This window comes from Epinephelus lanceolatus, chromosome 8 (genome assembly GCF_041903045.1).
Source record: "Epinephelus lanceolatus isolate andai-2023 chromosome 8, ASM4190304v1, whole genome shotgun sequence".
NCBI lineage: Eukaryota > Metazoa > Chordata > Actinopteri > Perciformes > Serranidae > Epinephelus > Epinephelus lanceolatus.
Window position 1 is genome coordinate 20,679,588 of NC_135741.1, and position 24,409 is coordinate 20,703,996.

At 39.0% G+C, this 24,409-nt stretch overlaps 1 protein-coding gene across 2 annotated transcripts; it reads right to left on the minus strand.

Annotated features, from left to right (window-relative positions):
* Positions 1-9,452: 9,452 nt before the first annotated feature.
* LOC144464148 (deoxynucleoside triphosphate triphosphohydrolase SAMHD1-like) lies at positions 9,453-23,595 on the minus strand. Of its 2 annotated transcripts, XM_078169983.1 has the most exons (15): positions 23,248-23,595; positions 20,866-20,938; positions 20,220-20,380; positions 19,888-20,003; positions 19,243-19,313; positions 15,485-15,658; positions 14,645-14,745; positions 14,341-14,449; positions 14,151-14,242; positions 13,899-14,014; positions 13,045-13,178; positions 12,369-12,449; positions 12,124-12,228; positions 11,847-11,984; positions 9,453-11,177 (listed from the first exon to the last, which is right to left on the minus strand). In XM_078169983.1, exons 2-15 carry the CDS (start codon positions 20,887-20,889, stop codon positions 11,133-11,135), a joined length of 1,467 nt encoding a protein of 488 aa, XP_078026109.1. In that variant the 5' UTR covers positions 20,890-20,938; positions 23,248-23,595; the 3' UTR covers positions 9,453-11,132. The 2 variants fall into 2 exon arrangements, with proteins under 2 accessions (XP_078026109.1, XP_078026108.1); XM_078169982.1 differs by lacking the exon at positions 23,248-23,595 and having other exon boundaries at positions 20,866-21,127.
* Between the last annotated feature and the right edge of the window lie 814 nt (positions 23,596-24,409).

The following is a 24,409-nucleotide window of genomic DNA, read 5'->3' on the forward strand; positions in this document are numbered from 1 at the left end:
GCACAAAAATATAGCTAGTCTCCCTCTTTAAAAAACAAAAAGGAAAATCCCTCAAACACCATGAAGTGTAGACATGATAGGCTACTTTCCACATTTCCAGCTGCAAAGCTGTCAATTAGGCCCATTATCTTTAACAGGGATCATTTCCTCCAACAAAATAAAATGTTGGCACTAATTAATGGTGCTATTAAGTGTCCGCAAATGATCAGTTTCTTTCTTATGAAGGGGTGGGATGAAAGTTCCACTTCTTTCCACTCCTTTTTGAACAATCTTTTCATTGTCTGTTGTTGTTGCTTTCTTTTCTTTTTTAATGTTCAAAATAAACTTTCAAACCAAAATCAATCAAATGAATTGAACTTCCTGTCATGACTGGGCTGCATTTCTGTCAGCCATCAACAGCTGATTGGCCAGTGGGTGGTGCTTTTTATAGGATCAGATTCAACCCTGAACTTACCCTGCTCCGGAGCAGGATAGCCGTTCAGAGTAAGTTACCATGGTGATCTACCCCGATAAGAACTGAACCGGCTTCGTGAGACCGAAAACCCAGGGTTAACCCTGAAGTTACCTCGCTAAGACATTAATCCTGCTTCGTGATACAGGCCCCAGGTGGATGTGATTATCCAATTCGTTCATTAGTGTGGTCGTTGGCAAGCAGGGGCTTTGTAATGAGAAGGAAGTAACCTCACAATCCTTATCTGTGTCTAAGGTGTGATAATGCGTGTAGAGTTCTGCAAATCATTGTGTGTAATGTTTTGCAAAAAGTGTGAAGCTGAGTCTGTGCTTATTGTTGTGCAACTATGGACAGGTGTTTTGCTTCTTGAGTGTAAAGAGCTGTTACAGTTTTTCTCAATTGCTAAAACACATTTCACAAAACTTTCCTCCATTTTCCCAAAACTCTAAACACAACACACTTTTCTAAAGTTACATAAACAAAACCACACATTCTCTCTTCAAAACTCAAACTTTCACACCAAAACAGCTGCTCAAAGCCTGTAAAAATTTAAACCCTATACGCATCATTACAGACTACAACAAAACAACTGAAAACACAATGTTCAGTGTGTGAGAATGTTCTTTTTTTTTTCACAACTGCCAAAGCACATTTTTAGAAACCTTACAGTATCTGTTCTCAGAATATATCACTGTAGAGTATTGGGCATTCATAGATTTGTGTGTTTCATATGAACAGTATGTAAATCTACAGAAAATACAGTATGTACACTACTGTACTGCATCACAACTCAATGCAAACACTACAGAGGATCCATTATTATTATTATTATTTTTTTTAAGATATTTTTGGGCATTTATGCCTTTAATTGACAGGACGGGGGGGAGAGAGAGAGAGAGAGAGAGAGAGAGAGAGAGAGAGAGAGAGAGAGAGAGAGAGAGGGAGTGACATGCAGCAAAGGGCCACAGGCCGTAGTCGAACCTGGGCCGCTGTATATGGGGCGTCTGCTTTATCCACTAAGCCACCGACGCCCCAGAGGATCCATTATACACAACAATACTCATTAAGAACAATGTTCAGGGTGTGATGTTTTTTATTTATTTATGGAACTATACAACACACACGCACTCCACAATCATTGTGCGGCATCACATCGTCGAGCTGGGTCGGGCCACAGGACCTCATCTACATCGCAGGCAATATTGTCCCTTGCCAGGCAAACTGTGCACTCTGAACTGGCTTTTATAGGTGTGGTCACATCATTTGCAACAAGTGTCTTCAATTTTGAGTCGTTATGTTTAATGAATGAAGCCTGGTATGTGTGTTCATTGTGTTCCAATTTTGCTGACTGTGGCAAGCATTTTGCATCACATGAGCTTTAATTTGATAATCTGAGCAAACTTTTTTGCAACTTGTGTTTTGGCAAGACAAAATGTGTTTAGATTTATGAGAAAAGGAGGATTGTGTTTTGTGAATTGTGTCTTAATGTGAAATGTGTTTATGGTTTTGGCAAATGGGGGCTAGTTTTATTAAATGTGTTTAGAGAACTGGTCATTTGGTTTAGAGAATTGGCTTTTGTGTTTTAGCAATTGGGAAAAACTGTAATTGTGTGAAAATTTTCATTTTAGTGCGTAAACAACTATAAAAAACTGTAATTTGAATCATGTGTGTAAACAGCTCAATACGGTTAACAGTTTAGGGAAATGGGTGTGTCTTTTGGGAGATGGCATTATGCATTAGGATATTTAGTTCATAAGTCTGGTAATAGTGTGTAAGCAATTGAGAAAAACTGTAATATACGCAAAAACATGATATGGTAATACAGTATTTTACATCCAACAGGTGAATGTAGCACTGAACATGCAAAAGCATGATTCTACTGATAAAGCATCCATATAGTGTTTTCCATTCATATTATAGTGTTTTCCATTCTGCACATCAGTGTTCAATGGGTGCTTAGACATGTCTACTCATATGCTCTATGTGTTTGTCATTTGAAAAGAAAATGCCATTTAGTGAAAAGGTAATACTGTTTTGAAGGCAAAGTGTGCTTTTGCAAGAGAAGTGTAGGATTTTGCGTTTTGTGTGTGAGTTTTGTGATTTGTGTTTAGGGTTTTGAGAAAGTGAGGTAGTCAATCAGGAAATGTGTTTAAGCAATCGTGAAAAACTGTAAATGCACTGCTGCAGTAACAGAGAGCAGGTGCCAGTCCTGCTCAATTTCTCCTCCACTGTGTTTACCTGCCACTGCACATAGGGCCAACCAGTCACACAAGAGTCACAAGCTGCAGTGTTTACAGAGCATCATGCCAACACACTTAATGAATGATACATTTAAAACTGGTTTATCCATCTCATGATGAGTAAAACTGAAACTTAACTTTACTTTATCACCCATTAATCAGTAAAGAGTGTTGAACTTTACTAGAAACAGTTTCAAAGTAGCTGTCCAATGCTGCTGAACTGTAACTGTCCGCAGTGATAAGATGCTGCAGACTCCTCAATGACCCCCAAAATAATACATCTTTACCTTTTTTCATCACTTTTTTTTATCTTCTAATTTACCACAATGTTATCTTGTGTGCACAGGATAAAATTCCATCTTTTAGGACGCCTGGGCATGAGGATGTTGCTTTGGTGGAGTCTAATCTCACCAAGTACATGTTTTGAGCTACTTGTTCTTTCATTTAGTGTTCCCATTCTGCGTTACTTTATACTTTCACTTCACTTCATTGATCTGACTGCTGTAGTTACTGCTTCATGTGGAGATTTTACATACAAAACACATGGTTAGTTTATAGATTCAACAACCCAACAGTCTATAAAGTGGTTAAAATTTGCTCCACCTCAACCAACTACAACATTAAAATGCTGCGTACACATTAATGTAGCAGCAATAATCATCCAAAAGGTTATATATAATCATATGAAAATCACAGTGGCCATTTGTCTGCAATACAAATAGTTTCATTTTGGCACTTATAGTTCATATTGCTGATAATATTTACTAAGTGCCTAACTTCCTCCATCACTGTGTCACAGCAGGGTGTATACAAGGCACTGCCAGGTAACCGAACACCATTGCAGACAAAATAAACCCCCTCATGGCAATAGAACTTGTCCATGGCAGTGGCCCCCCAGCAGGACAATGCACCATGCCACACCACAAACACTGCTCAGGAATGACCTGAGGAACGGAACAAAGAACTCAAGGTGTCGACTTTGCCTCCAAATACCCCAGATCTCAATCTGATCGGACATTTGAGGGACGTGCTGGTACACTTGAGGTGCCTCAGATCCGCGGTGGGTGCTCCTAGGACTGGACTTGACTCTGACCTGTCAAGGCATGGACACAGGACCTCTGAGTGGTGCGCCAGAGTGTCTGGCACCAGGGTGTTGGCTTCAGATCTTTTGAGTCCTGTGGTATGTGAGGTGGGATACCAACACATCTTACAGATGTTTGATCAGATTGGGATCTGGCAAATTTGGAGGCCAGGTCGACACCTTGAGCTCTTTGTCGTGTTTCTAAGGCTATTCCTGAGCAGTTTGTCTGGTGTGGCATGGTGCCACTGCTACTGGGGACTGCCACTGCCATGAGGGGGGGTATCTGGTCTGCACTGGTGTTTAGGTGGGTGGAGCGTGTCAAGTAGCATCCACATGTCAGAACCAAAGGTTTCCCCACAGAACATTGCATTGTAACAAGATGATCAATGTTGTTCACTTCACCTGTCAGTGGTTTTAATGTTCTGGCTGATCGGTGTATGTGTGAGATATAATATTTCTGATGTAATGATAGTGTGATGGATTTGTTTCCTTCAAATTCATCATTATACCATGTTGTGACATAATGTTTGTTAACTATTAAATAAATAGTTAAATGGTTAATAAGTCACATAATAAGACAATCCCTGTATGTTTAGTCATATGTTAAGATAGATATGCTTGTGCTACAGCACACCCTGTTTTGAAAAGCACTGAAAGGCACACTAAAGGCTGATTAAAGTGGTTCCCTTGTTAAAAAGCTAATGGAATTTTTCCATTGAACTATGGATTATTGCCGAAAATAAACTCTGTGGCAAACAAACTCTTATGACACTTAAACACTTTGTTCAGCAAAAAAAAAGATCACAAATGAACACCACTTACATGATTTTTTGAAACCACACCACAGTCACATGACTTCAACATCACCACCACAACAAGGCTGTAAAGCCGTGTTGGGTTCGATGACCTTCCGCTGTCACATGTAGCCACTTGTTAGCAACTCTCTTTTTAAAGACTCATAAAGGCTTCCAAATTCACAAGTGGGGTATTTACTGATGTGTATGTTGTCAAACAAAATGTGAAAATCTGCACACAGACCACCGACCTTATTTAAGGTATCTAACCAAAAACCCATTCCAAAATACATTGACTTCAACTGAACTGAAGCCAATTTAGTTTCCGGTTTCAAGACGTATTACTGCAACACTCAATTAAGCATTCAGAAATATCCTAAATTGTACATCTGAAATATCAGGAAACTGTTCAGTAACACATATTTCGATTAAAGTTCTGGTTCTTTTCTCCCATTGTAAACTCACTGCCTGCAGTGATCTATGTATAATTTACACACTTCTGTGTGAACTCACTTTTTGTTCTCTACACATGGGTATTTTTATACAACTACACCAAGTGGCCACAAGATGTCACTGTTGCTCAAATCTTTAGAGTTCAGCCTGCTTTGTTCCAATAAAATGTGCTCTGCTGCACCATATGCCCAACTAAGTAGTACTCTTTGGTCCTCTGGGGACTTTGGTCTTTCCTTCTATGATGATGACGCCCCATCTTGTTAGTAAGTGTATCCAGAAGTATTTGTATCTCAACAAAGGAGGTTGGACATCTCTAGTAATATTATCATTGTTGGGTGCTGTTGGGTTTCCTGGTATATTTATCTAAAATTCTAATTTTAATTCTGTAAGTTATGTGTGATGTTCTCCCCCAGTCCTATCCAGAATGGGAACATGACCGTTTTCTACTAGTTTTCTAGTTTTGACGTCATAGGTGGAGGTTTTAAGACACTTTTTGTGCAGATATTAATTACAGGCTGTAGTTGCTGTGGTGTCAGATAACCTCAGAAGTCTTGACAACTGACATCAGAATTGTTATCCGACTAGGCTGATAGCGTGGTTGGTTTTCTTGGCGTCATCAAGATGATAAAACCTTATTTTTGGGCCAAGGTCCTCGTGTCATGGCTGGTGAGTGTGAGACAACAGGGACAGGACCTAAATGCAGATATCTGAGCTGACAGAAACAGTTCAGGGTTTAATAGCAACAAAAAAAAGCAACAAAAGCTTTGGGAAACTTGAGGCAGTCCAAAAACAGGCAAGTAACAGATAACTGAATGCAGATTACAGTGCCTAGAAAGCAAAAGTATTAGGCACTTTGACAACGTGGCAGGGAATGAATGCAAAGTGACTGATGAGGTAATGAGATGCAGGTGTGTGTCGATCATGGGGCGGTCAGGTGAGGAGGACATCTGGTAGATGGCAGGAGAATAGCAGTGGTTTGGTTTGGGGAAAGAGTCTTTTCCAGGGAAAACATTTTGACATGTCATAGTAGGAAACGCACTGGTGAAAATAATGACATTCATAATGGCTGAATTCCATTAAGCTGCTTTGATTTCAGGTTCCTGCGTGCCTGCTTACTCTTACTGGCAAACTTTAACTTTAATTGCAAACTTTGAATGGGCATATCTCATGCCCCATATGTCGTAGAGACATGAAACTTTGCACACAAATTTACCTCAAGAACCCATAACTTCCGGTTATATAGATTTTCCGCCATTTTGAATGTTTTGAAAAACACTTAAAATCGATCTCTTCCTAGGAAGTTTGACCGATCTGCATGAAACTCAGTGAACATAATCTAGGGAGTAATATCTAAAGTTCCCTCTTGGTAAAAGTTGGAAAACTTACTATAACTGAGCTTCTATAAGGCAATGAATATTGCGGAGGGCGTGGCTCATCACATAAAGGTGTATAACATCTCAAGGGTTTCACCGATCACCACGCAACTTTGTAGGCATATGACCACACATAATCTGAGGGGAGCCCTCCATTATTGACCATATCAAACAAAATGGGGGAGCTAGAGAGCTAGTTTCTTATCTAGGCCTAACCGCCATATGGATTTTTACTAAACTTGGTAGATATGTAGAACAGGACGGCTCAAGGTGACTGGAGAAATGTAATTCTAATTGGCAACTGGGTGGCGCTATAACAACAGAAAAATGGCTAAAATGCGACAGATCGCTGTGGCTGCAATCCAAACTCCGTCTGAATACATTGCTCTTCTTAATGGGTTCAGTTGACTATTTAATCTGCAATTTCCTATGACCTGTATCCCAAACACACACCATGTGAAACTGTACGTGGACAACTGTGCACTCAGTGGGTATGGACTAGTTTAGATATATTTTAATTACTGATGTGGTTAGTGTTTTGTTAAGAACTGAAAATGAGGTGAATAAAGATGAACATGATTATACTGAGATAAAATAAAGATAAAACTTCATGTAAACAGGATTACTAATAAAGATATAATAAAAAAAGAAGAAGAATGGAATCACCCTGAATTAGGTGGTGAATAAGCTGACAGGCCGGGTCACAAGAAGGTAACTAAGAGTATTTACTAAGTACTGTATGTGTAATTTTGAATTAGTCATGCTTTTTTATGCTTGATCTTTGTCTTTGCTGAGTAAAACACAAAAATTAGTAACAAAAACATACAAAACAAGTAAAAAAAAAAATATAATTATGCACACACATTAAAGGGGAGCTATTATGCGTTTTCGTATTTGGAGTCTCATATATCATGTTACAATAAAAGATGTTCATGTTAAAGGAGGTTGAAGTTTTAAATAATAAGGTAAACGACAAGACAATTTCCTGGGTTTGAGGACACCCCCAGGGAAATGTTGCCATAAGCAAGCTCTGTTTTGATGCTTTTTTTTTGCACTCTGGCACCTTATTTTTATTAAAAATACAGAGCTTAATCATTGAAAAATTGAAATGTGCACCGCTGTTCAGCCTATTTCTTGCAAGTTGTGATGTTAAAAATATCAGCAGTTTATAGAAATTAGCATTAGTTTTGAGTAGAAACAGAATATCTCACAACTTCTATTATTAAACATAGTTGGTGGAAAGTAAGTCAAGTACTGTATTTAAGTACAATTTTAAGGTACTTGTACTTCACCTGATTATTTCTATTTTCCGCTGCTTTATATTTATACTTCACCACATCTCAGAGGACAATATTTCACTTGTTGCTACATTTATCTGACAGCTTTAGTTACTTTGCAGATTCAGATTATGAAAACAAAATATAAATTAACTAATGTAGTGACAAAGTCCTATAAGCCACTACTGGCTGCTAATGGGCCTATTGTTTGGATGTGTGCCGAAAAAACGAAGTCCAGTCTTTTCCAATACTATTTACAATGCGTTTATTTTCTCACCGCATTTCTGTTGAATTGTCCATCACTTCCAATAAGTTGACTTTGACAACACGCAGAACATAAACCACAAAATAAAGACCGTAAACGTAAATTCATGCACAGTCAAAAACTGTTTGCTTCCCCAGCTTCGCCACCACAAACAACTCATGGCTACCCTCTAGTGGCGTGGAGGCGCATTACATTCAATCATAAATTATGGTTCTTACAAATAAATTATAATATTGTTATCATTCAAACTTCAAATGTTAACTGATAACAAATGTTTAAATTAGCACTTATTTTTTAATTAGCTGGATATTTTATTTGCACTTTGGTAATTAACGTGCAGTGCTCTGCCTGCTGAGCTGCAGCCACATGCACTAAATGTCATATACAGAGATGTAGCAGAGGTGGCATTGCAATGTGAGGAAACATAATGACATAAAGTAAATGAAGCACATGTGTAATATTGAGTATATTAGGGGAATACGTTTCAGGCAAATTGTAAAAGTTACCCACACCTTGGTTAATCTGTGCAGCTCTAATGGGGTGTATTATGTATAAATAGCTGTTTTTATTTTTTATTCATAGCTGGACGTTGAAGAGTGCACGTGTGTGTGTGTGTGTGTGTGTGTGTGTGTGTGTGTGTGCATTGCACTATGTGGTGATGTGTTTATGCATACATCCTGTGCCATGGATCATCTCATGATTTTGACAGAGTTGTAAGGAAAAGAAAAAAATACTGAAAGAATTTAATAAGCAGTGACCATAAAACCAATTAAAAGCCAAGTCCCAATGCCCAGTCCCTTTTATGAGCCCGGTGTGGCTCCACATTTTGACAAATATATGCCTGTCTCAATTAGATGCTGGTCTGGTTGCCAAGCAGTACTTTTTTTCCCTACAAGTTCTTCAGATGTTGGCTACCTCAAATCATGTGTCCATTCCTCAGTTACCCTCAGATCAAAAGAATCAAAAGGTTTTTTGATAAAAATGAATCCAAGTTGTGAGTATTGTTTTAACAGGACTGTGTCGGTATGCCAGGTGCTGTAATCCTCAAGTGTCGTAACTCTCTCTCTGATGCACTGTCTGTCTGAGCTAGATCGAATGACTGATTCATAATTAATGTGTTATCTGAAGCCAAAATTTTATACAAGTAATATTCATACTGATTTAAATAAACAATTTGATTGTATTTTCCGATCTTTGCTGATTAACAGTTTTGTGTGAAAGACATTAAAGGCCTGTCCCAAATATAGGCCTGTTGACTTCAATGATTTAAGCAAATAGTAGCCTGGGCTAGTAATTGAAGTTCTACAGTATATACCTAATTGAATTTTAAACACTCCCTAACACTTAAAGCACTGAAAGATTTCATTTTTTCCTTAACATCCTTGAGGCTTTTTTTGCTTATACAGCATTTAACAATTTGTCCACAAAAGGTTTTTCTTTGACGACACATTGAAACATTTAGCAGACACATAATCATCAGCAGGAAAACACCAATGTATGATGTCATCTGGAGTTGGACAAGTGAAACTGCACAATGACGAGGGAAAAAGAGTTTTATTTCAAACAGACAGGCATAATCTGTTATCAACCCATGTCAATAGGAATACAGTTGAAAGGCTCTAATAACCTTTGGTAGGTTTCTCTTTACAGGCCCATCACATATTAAGAATCTGATACATTTTCACACCATTAGCAAAACACAACGATGGTTACATCAAAGAAAGCAAAGTGAACTTTAAGGTATGACTACAGTGAGAAATAGTGATATATAATGTCATCATAATAGTAATCCTAATTATCTTATTTCATATTGACAGATTAAACACAAAGTGCTTCCCAAGAGCCAGTTTTAAAAGATTGAAGATGTGTGTGAAGCATCCACCTTTTAAAATAGCTTCTTTGCATCTCCATATTTGAAACATTGTCTACGGCTACATATACAGTCTGCAGAGACATGGATGAAAGCCTGACTTGACTGGTTAGCAGAGACAACTGCAGGGCAGTAAATCTAGTCTGCATTTGTAGCGCCCTCTAGTGCTCAATTTGAATGAGACTTTCAGGGTATGTTTGAGGTACCTGCACTGACATTCCTCAAAGTGTCATAATGATTGGCCTATTTCTGTGCTAAGCCACGCTCACTCAAAGTCTGTTGGTTAGTTGTACAAATTGGACCTACAGTTTAGGAGGAGATGTCATAAATAGGTTTAAAAAATATTAAAAATGGCAGAAAATGTAGTCAGGCAGATAGATGTCTGTGCCAAGTTCCATGTAAGTCGGACTTATGGTATAGGGGACTTTTCAAGTTCAACATTTTTACCTTAAATTATGGCGCCCCAGTTTGGCTTATTGGGATCATATTTGTTGAACAAGATTTGCACCCAACTTCCAACCTTTGGTGAAAATCTTTCAGCTCTTTGGACTTGAAACCCGAAAAAAAGATGCAAACAATATAAGAGACATTTCACAAACAAATTAAAAGATGAACAGTAAATAAGTAATGATAAATGCAGTAGGTGAGCACTGTCTTATATCTTTGTCGCAAGTGTTGTCTGTGTGAAAGCAGCCGACTCACCTAACCTAACTGCAAACGAAATCTACCCTCGGGTACTAATAAAGTTACCTTACCTTACCTTAGATACAGTAAAATGACCAAGTTGCAACCACAACACCAAAAACAACCTCTAATCAAAAATCACTCAAAGTCAAACTAATCTAATCTGATCTGATTACCACATTAATTCACACAATTTATAGAGTATAAATAGATAGATGTCTGTGCCAAGTTCCATGTAAGTCAGACTTATGGTATAGGGGACTTTTCAAGTTAAAAACATTTTACCTTAAATTATGGTGCCCCTGAGCAAGATCTGCACCCAACTTCTAGTCATTGGTGAAAATTTAATGTGTCTTTCAGCCCTTTGGGCTTAATGATAAATGCAGTAGGTGAGCAAAGATACAGTAAAATGACCAAGTTGCAACCACAACACCAAAAACAACCTCTAATCGAAAATCACTCAAAGTCAAACTAATATCTGATTTGATTACCACATTAATTCACACAATTAACATCAAAACCAAACACCTTTAAATATGTAATGTCCCTAAAACTCAGATTAACTCAATTTAACATGTTGGTAGTAAATCATAATAAACCAGTGAGTATCAGGGAGTGTTTGCCTTCTCTCCATCTGCCAAAACTTATTCTCCCCCTGGGTTTTGCTGTGGTGCTTCTTGGCCTTCCACCTGCATGTAAAAAAAGACAGAAGTGCATTAATATTAACATGAGCAGTGCACTGAGATATGAACTTCATCATCACTGAAGCAGGGCACTGTACTCAGGGGTTAAAGTGGGGTTGGCCTGGTGGGGAAGCCCCCAAATCCATAGGAGCAGTGTAGTGGGGAAAAATGATTCATCTCAAAATAACTGCCAAACTGATTTGTACTGTCACCTCCAAATTAGTCCATTACTGTGAACTTTACCACATTGCTGCAAACTACACAGTTACATAGCCTGCGTTTGTTCTAACTATCCAGTATTCTCACACAGATGCTGAATAACTCAAAAATGATTATCATTCATTTGTTGTCAAAGACATTTCACATCATTAGTTAACCTCATACATCTATTGACCAAACTATTTTAGTCAATTAGTCAATGTGAAAAAAGTCATTAGCAGCAGCCCTACACGGCACTAACTCCAGATCCAAGATCAGAGAGCAACTGAACTGCATTCAGATCTTGGAGCTCTGACAAGATGTAACATAAATAATTGCACCTTCCCTGCTCATGTGCCCATCCTAATACACCTAATGTAGTACAGACTACAGTATCACTGCCATTTAGTAGAACCTCAAGCCTGAGGGCCCCACACAGTACTTTTCTATATTTAACAGCCTACATCTGAATATTACCTGCGGCACTGGCAACCCTCTATCTTCGCACCAGTTCCTGAAGCACACACGGGCACGCTCCAGTGGCTCTTCATCAGTCTTCTTACAGTAAACCCTGATCAGCGTCTCAGAAAAGCATGTTGGGAGGAGGCTGGACACCTGACAAGAATGACAACAGCATAAACTTGAGGAAAATGCCATACTGTAACAGAGGCTGTGTTATAAAGAAATACACACAAGGAATGAATAGCTCATGGAAAGACAGAGATGATTTTGTTGTCATTGCATTAGTTCTGACCCGCTCTCTGGGGATATGGAATGCTCTGGTAGGATCTCTCTTGCTGTAGAAATACACCTTTTCAATTGGGTCTTTGTCTTTCCTCCCATAGTCCATAGTACTGACCTAAAAGAGAAGGGTTAGACAGAGCCCTATTTTAACATTCACAAGTAAATTATGACAAGCATCTCACAAAATAAATCTCAATCCACAAAACCCAAGATTGAAAGAAAAGTGAAGTAAAAGTGATAAGACGAAAAACTCACTAAAACTACAAAGTCCTCTGGGTTTAGCCCGTCCTTCTGAAGGGCTCCAGTCAATTCCTCTTTCCAGTTGGCCTCAAGGATCTTGACAACACACAGTAAGGGTATGTCCACATTAGAAATTAAAAAAAACCAACCATATCTTTGTTTCTCATTTTTGGCCATCTGTCCACACTGCAACATGATCAGTTATTCAAAGGTTCAAAACGTTATTCAGAGTATATAAATCTTAATATGAATATTTTACTGTGTATGGGGAAAATGGGGGAAATCTACAGCACAGACACGCTAGAGTTAACTTGTAAGTCGTATCAACACGTTCACATCCCAACTTTTCAAATACCGCCACTTTGTAAGTGGATATACGTGTGCAGTCTGACTGGCACTCCCTGGTTTAAAAGCTAGGGTACAGAAGCATTTCGACCTCTATCAAGTTGAGGGATTGGTAATTGTAATAGTAATTGTGACTGGTAGGAATGTGTTGCGCTCCACATGACATCCAGGTACAATACCCAGAGAGACATCTGCGCTCATCAACCACAAAAGGAGCACAACATCCAGCTCTGTTATAACAAAACCTGCTCTTATGATTGTCGGTGTACTTATAGCTGCAGTGAAATAGATAACATGTCAAACTGAAGTGTTTTGCTGTACAGGCACAAAAACACACGGTGCACACCTCGATTTGGCTTGGTTTACAGTTTGTTTCAGCCAGTAACTTGTAGTGTTTTCGAGTGATGATCCTCTGTAGAATCTCCCTCGCCTCAGCCAAGAGCGGATCGGAGGAGTTGAGTATATGGTGAAAGACACAATCTACAGGACAAACAGAGCAGAAGACAGATCAGTTAGAACAAACCAAAGACAAGGTCACAAAATCATTTGTAGTGTTTCACAAATAAACAACTGACTCTGTAAACTAAGAGGTTTAACTCACCAATATATCTGATAAAATTACTTCTGCTTAATGAAAAAACATGAATAAACCTGAGCAAATTTGTTCTGCTCTCAATTATTTGCTAAACCCAACTGTCTGATCATAGCTTAGCAACATTAGCTCGGCATGGTGAGTTTTTGAGCCCATAAAGACGATCTTTGTCTCACTCGAGGGTCAGACGTAAGATTCGTCCATGTCTTTGTGTTAGTTTATAAATAGTGGTGGCCTTGCTTGCTAAGCTGTTATTGTTGTAACTAAACTGCTAAAGTGCACAAATAAAGTGGGTCGGCTGTAAGACATGATGTCAGCTGATGACATGATGTGTGCAGGTAAGTTGCCTAACTGAGCCATTTACCACCAAAATTCTTAGAATAATTCAGACAATTGTCAGTGTTTCATATCATTTATGTTAGTAAATAAAAACAATCGAACACAGGAAGTAATACTGACAGGAGTCTGACAGAATATGTTTGGACAATTCAGAAGACATGTAGTCTTTGTTGAACATGGCACAGATGGTGGTTTGTGTATCCTGCCCACTCCTCCCTCTGCATTAATGTTAAAACACAAGCTTACAGCACACAGTGGTATCTACAGACCTGTCAGCTTGGTATAGGCCTCCATGTTATCTTTGGCTGTGGAGAGAGTGAACATCTCCCCTCCTGAGCCTTCAATCTGGATGTGCTCGTCTGCTTTTACAAAGGCCTCTGCAATCCTGGATAATCATATACAATATGTGATCACCTAATGTATATTATACAAGAGAGTCAATTGTATGAAATAAGCTACATCATACAGCAGACAAAGCAAAATGTTGTTTCAGTATAAACCTGAGAAGGGTCAGTACTTACATGAACTGCACGATGTTGTTCACACTGTGCTGGTAGGCTCTTCTGTGGAGACTGTACCTTGTGTGGAACATGTCATACAGATTGTTCACCTCCTATTAAAAGAATTACATGTATTTTAGTCACATCTAATCATCTGAACAGATTGTTGTTTTAAAATCCGATCAAAAAGAAGATGTAGCAAAGTCAGCACCTTGTCCCTAGAGCAGATGTGCTTCTGCCCGTCCATCTCACACACCCTGGCAAACCTAAAGTAGCGGAGATGGTCAAAGTTGTTCCGGATGCCCAGGTGGTGGCAGTCCCTGAGAGGAGACAGTAAAGAAATGTGTGAAGAAAATAGGCTTTTTATGTTAAACTAATCAAAGCACCCTGGAGATTGCTCCATACTGTTAAAATCAGGAGAATGTTGTAATTGTTCTGGGGAAATAACACATAATAATTTGTCACTCTGCATCACAAAGTGAATTTCTCTTCAGTAGCTGAACAACAAGCCTCACCTGGCAAAGTAGTCAAACTTGTCCACATCAATGCCATTTGGTTTGTTGGCCACAATTTCATAGAGGAAGGACTTGTCCTTTGAACGGCCTTCATATGGCCACTGCAGAGATGACAGCACATTATTGACATTAGACACTGGCTGCTGTAGTAATAATGATACTGAATGATTTCAAACAGTTTACACAGGCAGGACTGATGTTCTGCACCTTTTAGTCAGTTCAGATAACTCTGTATGCCCCTTAAGGAGTGATTCCTGAGGCAGGCACAGTAAAAAGAAACATACAACAAGACATATAAGGAGAAATATATGACAGACAACCAGTGACCATGTGGTAAAGAAATACAGTCCACAGCACAACATTAGTACCAAACATACCAGGATGTTCTCCTACATCCTGTCCGATTTTGCAGTGTGCAAGCCAGCATGCTTTTCTGGCTACTCTGACCCACAATCCTCTGCACACGACACATTTACTGAGCCACAAACAGATGACAGCTTCACACCTCGTTAACACCTGTTTGACAGCTGATTGATATAACATATTATATTTGTAACAGTGAAATTACATCTGCAGTTCTCTTTTAAGTAACTGATGTAATGATAGGAAAATTAATTGTTGAAGTAAACAAAATAGTCATCAATATTAGAAACAACAATTGGACATAACGATGGAAATAACAGTTAAAGAGAACGGCAGATTTAATCTCACTGTTGCAAATATAATATGTTAGAATCTACAATCTGTGCAGTCATAACTTTTGAGTTCAACTACACACATTTCGAAGTAACAGCAGAGCTCTACGGGTTGATCTTATTAGCTAGGAACAAAGGAACAAACCTCATCAACTGTCTCTGTGTGCGGTTCTCCCTGTCTTTTTTTGAGTGGTCCTGCAATCATCTCTTCGATGAAGGTCAGGTCCACAGGCAGCACCAGGCCGTACCTCTCCATCTCCTGCTGTAGGCCATTACGTTCCACTAGGTGATAAAACATCTGTACAGAGGCATCCTCATGCTGCAAGATACATAGATTCATCAATATATGAGAATTAATAGCAAAAGTATAGATAGATAGATAGATAGATAGATGCCCAGTGACGGGTGTTGGTGTAAAACCAACAACAGTGACTCTCTCCAAAATCTGCACAAACTCTGCCTCGCGAATGACACAATTTCATGTATTACAAATGTTTTGTGTGGGTTCATTATACCAAGGTTTGACGTTTACATTATACTGCTGACATTTATTACAGCACCAATAATTAATGTCAGGAGAATCAACATTTTCATTGTTGTTGTTGTTCCATTGTTAAATATGTCATGTTGATGTCATTTAATTTCAGGATGCACTTATTAATAGCCTTGCTGACTGCCATTGGCCTATTAGCAAATAAGATGACATCCACCGATGGCAGTGGCCGATGTTTTCCTTTTGTACCACATCAGTAGTGACAATAGAAAACATGTTTGGGATGAACAGAGATCTTCCTCGGGACGCTGTCAGGATGAAAGGACAAAGTAAAGTCCATCGACACGTCAGGTGACACACCATATCGTTTCCTTGACAATGCCACATTGTGAACAACTAATCTGTGTTTGACATCAGCAGGAGGAGAATTATTTAACGTATTAATCACATTATGATGTGTTCAAGCTCTTTTCAGTAAAATGAGTATTGGGCAAAGGTTGTTCTCATGAGGTGTTCAAATGTGATCTTGTAAAATGTAGCGTTTGGTGAGAAACGTGAATAAATGCAGTTGTTTGAAGAAGAAATTTGTTGATGTATCCAATATGAAACAAATATTAGAGAGGGAATTTATGAAATATAGTAATAAGGCTTTTGAAGCAGTTATTTTAGTTCTTTCTTCTAAATTTGTATGAATACATTTGTGCTCATTCAAAGATAGCATAATGAAGGACTGAACAGTTATTTTTTCATAATTAATATTATTATTAAATTGATATTTTAAACATGAGTATGAGCCCAGAATTACACAGCTGATGGATTCCATATTTAATTGCACACATTATATATTACATAATAGGTCCAAACTTGGGTAAAGGAACATCTGTTCACAGAGGTGTAAGTATCACTTTCTTCCTGAGTCTGTGTTCTGTGCTTGGGTTCACTTTGTTGATTGTAACAGATGGAGTATTGAAACAGGAAAGACTTGTAACTTCTCAAGCCTGTGCCATGTCGACCTTTAGGTTCATCTGGCTGAAAGAACCACACTGCCCCACACTAAAATATCAGCAGCAGAGACCAAGAATCGCTCTCCCCTCTCCTCATTGAGCCCGACTCACCTATGTACGATGATTTCAGTGGTTATCACTGCAAAACTTCAATTAATAGCCCGGGCTACTAATTGCTTAAATCACTGACATCAACAGGCGTCTATATGGGACAGGCCTTTAATTCCTTTCACTTTTGAAAGGAATATAAAACTGTTGCTCAGCAAAGATGGGAAATACAGTACAGGCCAAAAGTTTGGACACACCTTCTCATTCAATGCGTTTTCTTTATTTTCATGACTATTTACATTGTAGATTCTCACTGAAGGCATCAAAACTATGAATGAACACATGTGGAGTTATGTACTTAACAAAAAAAGGTGAAATAACTGAAAACATGTTTTATATTCTAGTTTCTTCAAAATAGCCACCCTTTGCTCTGATTACTGCTTTGCACACTCTTGGCATTCTCTCCATGAGCTTCAAGAGGTAGTCACCTGAAATGGTTTTCCAACAGTCTTGAAGGAGTTCCCAGAGGTGTTTAGCACTTGTTGGCCCCTTTGCCTTCACTCTGCGGTCCAGCTCACCCCAAACCATCTCGATTGGGTTCAGGTCCGGTGACTGTGGAGGCCAGGTCATCTGCCGCAGCACTCCATCACTCTCCTTCTTGGTCAAATAGCCCTTACACAGCCTGGAGGTGTGTTTGGGGTCATTGTCCTGTTGAAAAATAAATGATCGTCCAACTAAACGCAAACCGGATGGGATGGCATGTCGCTGCAGGATGCTGTGGTAGCCATGCTGGTTCAGTGTGCCTTCAATTTTGAATAAATCCCCAACAGTGTCACCAGCAAAACACCCCCACACCATCACACCTCCTCCTCCATGCTTCACAGTGGGAACCAGGCATGTGGAATCCATCCATTCACCTTTTCTGCGTCTCACAAAGACACGGCTGTTGGAACCAAAGATCTCAAATTTGGACTCATCAGACCAAAGCACAGATTTCCACTGGTCTAATGTCCATTCCTTGTGTTTCTTGGCCCAAACAAATCTCTTCTGCTTGTTGCCTCTCCTTAGCAGTGGTTTCCTAGCAGCTATTTGACCATGAAGGCCTGATTGGCGCAGTCTCCTCTTAACAGTTGTTCTAAAGATGGGTCTGCTGCTAGAACTCTGTGTGGCATTCATCTGGTCTCTGATCTGAGTTGCTGTTAACTTGCGATTTCTGAGGCTGGTGACTCGGAGGAACTTATCCTCAGAAGCAGAGGTGACTCTTGGTCTTCCTTTCCTGGGTCGGTCCTCATGTGTGCCAGTTTCGTTGTAGCGCTTGATGGTTTTTGCGACTCCACTTGGGGACACATTTAAAGTTTTTGCAATTTTCCGGACTGACTGACCTTCATTTCTTAAAGTAATGATGGCCACTCGTTTTTCTTTAGTTAGCTCATTGGTTCTTGCCATAATATGAATTTTAACAGTTGTCCAATAGGGCTGTCGGCTGTGTATTAACCTGACTTCTGCACAACACAACTGATGGTCCCAACCCCATTGATAAAGCAAGAAATTCCACTAATTAACCCTGATAAGGCACACCTGTGAAGTGGAAACCATTTCAGGTGACTACCTCTTGAAGCTCATGGAGAGAATGCCAAGAGTGTGCAAAGCAGTAATCAGAGCAAAGGGTGGCTATTTTGAAGAAACTAGAATATAAAACATGTTTTCAGTTATTTCACCTTTTTTTGTTAAGTACATAACTCCACATGTGTTCATTCATAGTATTGATGCCTTCAGTGAGAATCTACAATGGAAATAGTCATGAAAATAAAGAAAACGCATTGAATGAGAAGGTGTGTCCAAACTTTTGGCCTGTACTGTACAATCAAACAGTTTATGTAAACCAATATGAATATTACTTGTTTAAACATTAGGGCTCAATTATGAATTATTCATTCGATTTAGGTCAGATAGACAGCACATCAGAGAGTTACGGCACCCAGCATACCAACACAACATCACTTTATCCTGCAAAACAATATTTACAACTAGGATTCATTTGGATTCTTTTGATGTGAGGACCCTTACAGACTAAAAGAATATGAATAACTTACAGAGTAATAGAGGAATGGACACATGATTTGAGGTCGCCAACAACCTGGTTTTATACATCTGAAGAACTTCTATAATAAAACATGAACTGCTTGAAAACCAGACCAGGCGTCTGATTAAGACAGGTGTTCATTTAGCAAAGTGTGTAGCCACACCAGGCTAGTGAAAGAGACTGGGTGTTTAATTGAGACAAGGCTTTTAATTGAAGTTTTACAGTATTTCATATCATGTCATATGTCAGGGACAACAGAAATAACAGTTTCTCACCCTCCACTCATGTCCTGGACGTGCCTCGGGGATGAACGTCCCATCATACAGATGGGAAAAGGGTCCATGTCCTAGATATGGGAGATACCATAACATAAGTCAAACTGTGAAGTGAAACATTTGTGAGTGTATCTTATCAGGCCTGTTTTATTTTAGGCTAGTATTAGAGACAGGCCTTTACTGATATTGATGATATTATAAAAATATGTTTTGTAATCTGCTGCAAATGACTGTTATTATTGTTTGCATTATTTTCTTTAAAGCAACAACATACCAGTAGTCATGCCATACACACAGTTCCACTGTGTGTCTATAAAACACTAGTTTCCATCCAAATTCAGCGCTAATATTAATTTCAGAATTTCCAGAAAAATTTGAGCGTATCTGTTTATGATGATTTATAGTGACTATGATTAATATAACCTCAGATCTTAACTGCGGACTAAAAAACATGACTATTGACTGTCTATCTCACTGATAATGAATGAGGGAGCCACTTTTTTGGTGTAGCTACAAATGTGTGCCAACACTATAACTGCCTTCCAGGAGAGACTGTCTGAAAAAGCTGTTGTACATTTAAACAATTGTTGCCCTTGCTGCAAATATTTCACAATAAGTGCTCTCCCACTTGGTCAAAGGGCTCACCCAGGTCATGGCAAAGACCAGCAATCTGCACACAAAGGATGTCTCTTTCAGTGATGAGGAGTTCTGGCTGCGTTGCATGCAGAGCTTTTGCAAGTTCTCCTGCTAGGTGCCCCACCCTTTATCCCCACATACAGAACACAACAACAAAAAACGGGTTACACAATTACCACACGAGTATCCTGCTGCAAAACTGGAAACATCAACTTTTACTATACCTATACTAATGTGTTTGCTTTGGTTGTATCAGTTATATTAGGTGCTTTTCTTCCTGCTTTGGATTGTGATTTGCTCGGGACACAAAACTGTATCTATCTGATAATATGCGGACCTACCCAATAGAGTGTTCAAAGCGGTTGTGGGATGCTCCAGGGTAAACAAAGTAAGCCCCTCCAAGCTGCTTGATGTTTCGTAGTCTCTGGAACTGAGGTGTGTCAATGATTTTGACGAGCAGTGGGTGTAATGTCATATGCCCGTGGATGGGATCATTAAACACCTGGCACAGCACATAGAACAGAAACCAAGTCCTGTTATGTTTACAAGAGTACCAGTAAAACCAGAAGCAAACATGAAGCCAAAGCTACAGAGGAATGGCTGAACAACACCCTGACAGGATCACTGAGCATGTGATAGAACAAAATACAACAAAAATGGGACACACCTAGTTTATCTATGACCCAGGAGATACCAGTAAAGGTACAATTAGTGAACTAGTTTTCCTTTATTGAGGGTGCCTGCTGTGCAACAGCAAGGCAACTATATATGATCCGTTGTGTTTATTCTTCTTGTTCAACAGAGATTTACCAAGCGGTCTTTATGAAAATCACAAAAAACAACATAATTTTTTCCATTCAAATGAATGGCAGATCATTGAAAGAAAAAAAAACACGTGAGAAGAGTTAAAATCACACCTCTTTGAGACCACACCAAACTGCTATACTTTGACATAGAAAATGTTTTAATTTAAATACGATGTGTTACCTTGTGCTGTCCTTGCTCTGCCATCTTCCAAAGCTTCCTGATACTGTGCTGGATTTTCTGGAGAAAGTGATTTCTATGGAAAAAAGAATGTACATAAGAGCACAGTAGGGAATGAGTTCAAGAAAGAAAAGTGAGGCGTGAAACAAAAATAAATCCAGTGAGGTGAGTGTTCTTGCACTGAATTACTGCAACCACCTCAGAGAAATTTAAAATGCAACAATTAAAATACTGTTTATATACTGTATGCTTTGGCTTAATGAGGCCATGCTACTTATTTAAATTTTTAAAACTGTGTATAAATACTTTCCGTTTTTTCTCCTTTTTCAGCTTTTAGTTTAGGTTTTTTCGTCTCAAAATAGGCTGCAATTTTTTGCTATATGTAAACTGTAAAGACTGTTTCCATATTGTGATACAATGTGAATTTACTTTGTATCAGTATAGGATACAGTGCACATTTGTCTGTCCGATCCAGCTGGACTAAACTCACTTCCCAGAGTCTTACCTCAGATTAAAGTTACAGTTTTTCTTCACTGTATACACACATAGAGTAAAACTATGGACACAGTTCTGAAAACTTGAAGCTCATGTATCAACACTAAGACTCCAGACTGCTGAACTTTGAGCACAATTCCATTGTTTTAACTCAAGTAGAGATTTTTAAATCACATTTTTGCATAATTTAGCACACTTTGTTCACCTGAAAAAATCTGGCCTGTAAAACAACACGCCCTTATTACAAGCTGTTCTGACTCACATCTCACCTGCTCAAACACAATTAGCAAAACACACCAATCCTGTGTCAGAGCATTACAAAGGCCTCAGGTGACTTCTGCTGTGTCAGAGAAAAATGGAGCAGCAGAACGGAGAGGAAGGCCGACCAAAAAACATTTGTTTTACAGTCAGATGAAAATGTTATCGTATTACAGTAACAAATAAATATCTGTTTAGTATTTGAGCATTTATTTCATCATCACATCCCCAGAAAGACATTCAGTATGACTCTGGGTTGTGAGTTTAGTCCAGTTGGAGCTCATTTGATTGACAAATGTCCGCTCATTTGTCTGTCAAATGAGCTATGACCTAGATTGTATCAATGCAATGATTATCTGATACATCCACAGTATGATACTACAATACGGCACCAGTCTTTACAGAAAATATATACACCAAAAAACATTTATTTTACAGTCAGATGAAAATCTTTTCGTATTACAGAAACAAATAAATATCTATTTTGTGACCTTTTTGTATTTGAGCACTTATTTCATCATCACATCCCCAGAAAGACATTCTTATCATTTCTTACTGTAGTGTTTCTCATTGTACTTACTCTATCACTTCAATTACTGTGAGTCTGGCCAAAACAGGTAACATCTGAGTATTTTTACAACTCTAACAATGTTACAGTGTCAACTATAGGTTTACAGTGTGACTCTGGGTTGTGAGTTTAGTCCAGGTGGAGATCATTTCCGAACAAATGTCCGCCATATTCTATGACGCACGCACATTTGTCTGTCAAATGAGCTATGACCTAGATTGTATCAATGCAATGTTTATCTGATACATCCACAGTATGATATTAAAATATGGCAACAGTCTTTACAGAAAATACATACACCAAAAAATGCAGCTTATTTTGTGACAAAAAAACCCAACACTTTAAAAATGGAGAAAAAAAGGAAGCAGTAGTTTCAGGAAATGTGTTTAAATAACTTGAGAAAAAACTGTAATACTGCGACATTGTCAGAATTTTGAGAATACACAAATGTTACCTGTTTTGGCAAAACTCACAGTAATTTAATATCTGATACTGTTTGTAAAACACTACAGTAAGAAAAGTGTGTTTTGCCAGCTGGAGTCTTGGTGTTGATACATGAGCTTCAGGTTTTCATAATTGTGTGCATAGTTTAATGTGTATACAATGGAGAAACACTGTAATAACAAGCTGGTCTTACTCACATCTCACCTGCTCAAACACAATTAGCAAAACACACCAATCCTGTGTCAGAGCATTAAAAAGGCCTCAGGTGACTTCTGCTGTGTCAGAGAAAAATGGAGCAGCAGAGAGAACGGAGAGGAAGGCTGACCAAAAAAACATTTGTTGGTGTTGATACATGAGTTCCAAGTTTTCATAATTGTGTGCATAGTTTAATTTCATATGTGTATACAATGGAGCAACAGTGTAATAGCAGTCCTATATTACATTGTATTTATTATGACAAATAACCTTGATAATTTCTACCATACTGCACAACATTTTATTTATTTTTTTTTTTTTTGTAAAAACAGCTGCAACAGCTTGTTCTCAACAGCTAACTTATTTCAGCCAGCAGTGAGATGAAAACTAGTCATCAATTAATTTTACCAAACCAGAAAACCTACCTTTAAATTTATCCACCTATGTCCTCGTTCTTCGTCTTGCAGGTATTCGCAAGTTTCATCCACTTCCCATCAATCACAGTTCAATTCTTTGTAGCGTCCAGAGGTCGTAGCTGTTTGTCATTTCTGATGTTGATCTGACGAGCGCTGGCTATATCAGGATAGTCACACTAATGATGTTATTGTCACAGCTCCTCCCTCCCAGGTGCCCTGCTCTCCCTCTCCTTTAGTAATTTTCCAGTCTTCCTACCTCTGCTCCCCTGAGGAGGAGCCATCCTCAGGGCCGGACAACTCACCTGCCGTGGAAGAGGAGGCTGAGATGGATGTCAGTGGCCTGCTGCAGCTCAGGAACTGTCTGTGAGACGCTACACACTGCCTTGTGTGTGTATTCTCCTTTCACCTACCTGTCGGCTCCTTGATCCATCGCCTGACTTACCTCCTGCTGGTCCCTCGTCGGCTCATCTGCCTGTCCTGTCTACTCACCTGGTCTGTGTGTGGGCTCTGGGCCTGAAGACAAACTGTGTTTCTTCATCTGCCCAAGTGCCTTCTTTGCCTGTGTTTAATTAAAGGTCATGACCAACTGTCACTGACTTTCAGAGTGCAGCATTTGGGTCCTCAATACACTCGTCATAGGTTTGAACAATACCTGTCTTTAATGTCTCCACCACACATAAGTTTGTTCACTGTTGTGATAGTAAAATTCTTTTGTGACAGAGTAGACAACAAAAACATTTCAGGGCACCGACTATCAAAAGTGAAACAAAACCTGGCCATAAACGCAGCAGAGGTAGCCCTACATTGAAATGTATGGCCACTGATTGTGCTAATGATTAAAGGTATGTACCTCTGGAAGAAGACAGTTGATTGTTGAGTCTCATTCCCGGGTCGTCAAACACCAATGCTTTGGGTTGGTCGTCTGGTTGAACCATCACCCCAAAGCGTCGGTATTTGACGACCTGGGAATGAGACTCAACAATCACCTGTCTTTCTCCAGAGTTACATACAGCACCTTTAAATCTCACAAATATGCACAGCTGCTTTTCATCAGAATGACATGAAATTCACAAGAATGTTGTGCAGTTACGAGGGTTTGGTGAATCGGACTTGGAGCACTCAAAGGAGCAAACTTCACAGAAGAAAAAGAGGCTCAGGATAAGTATAGGAA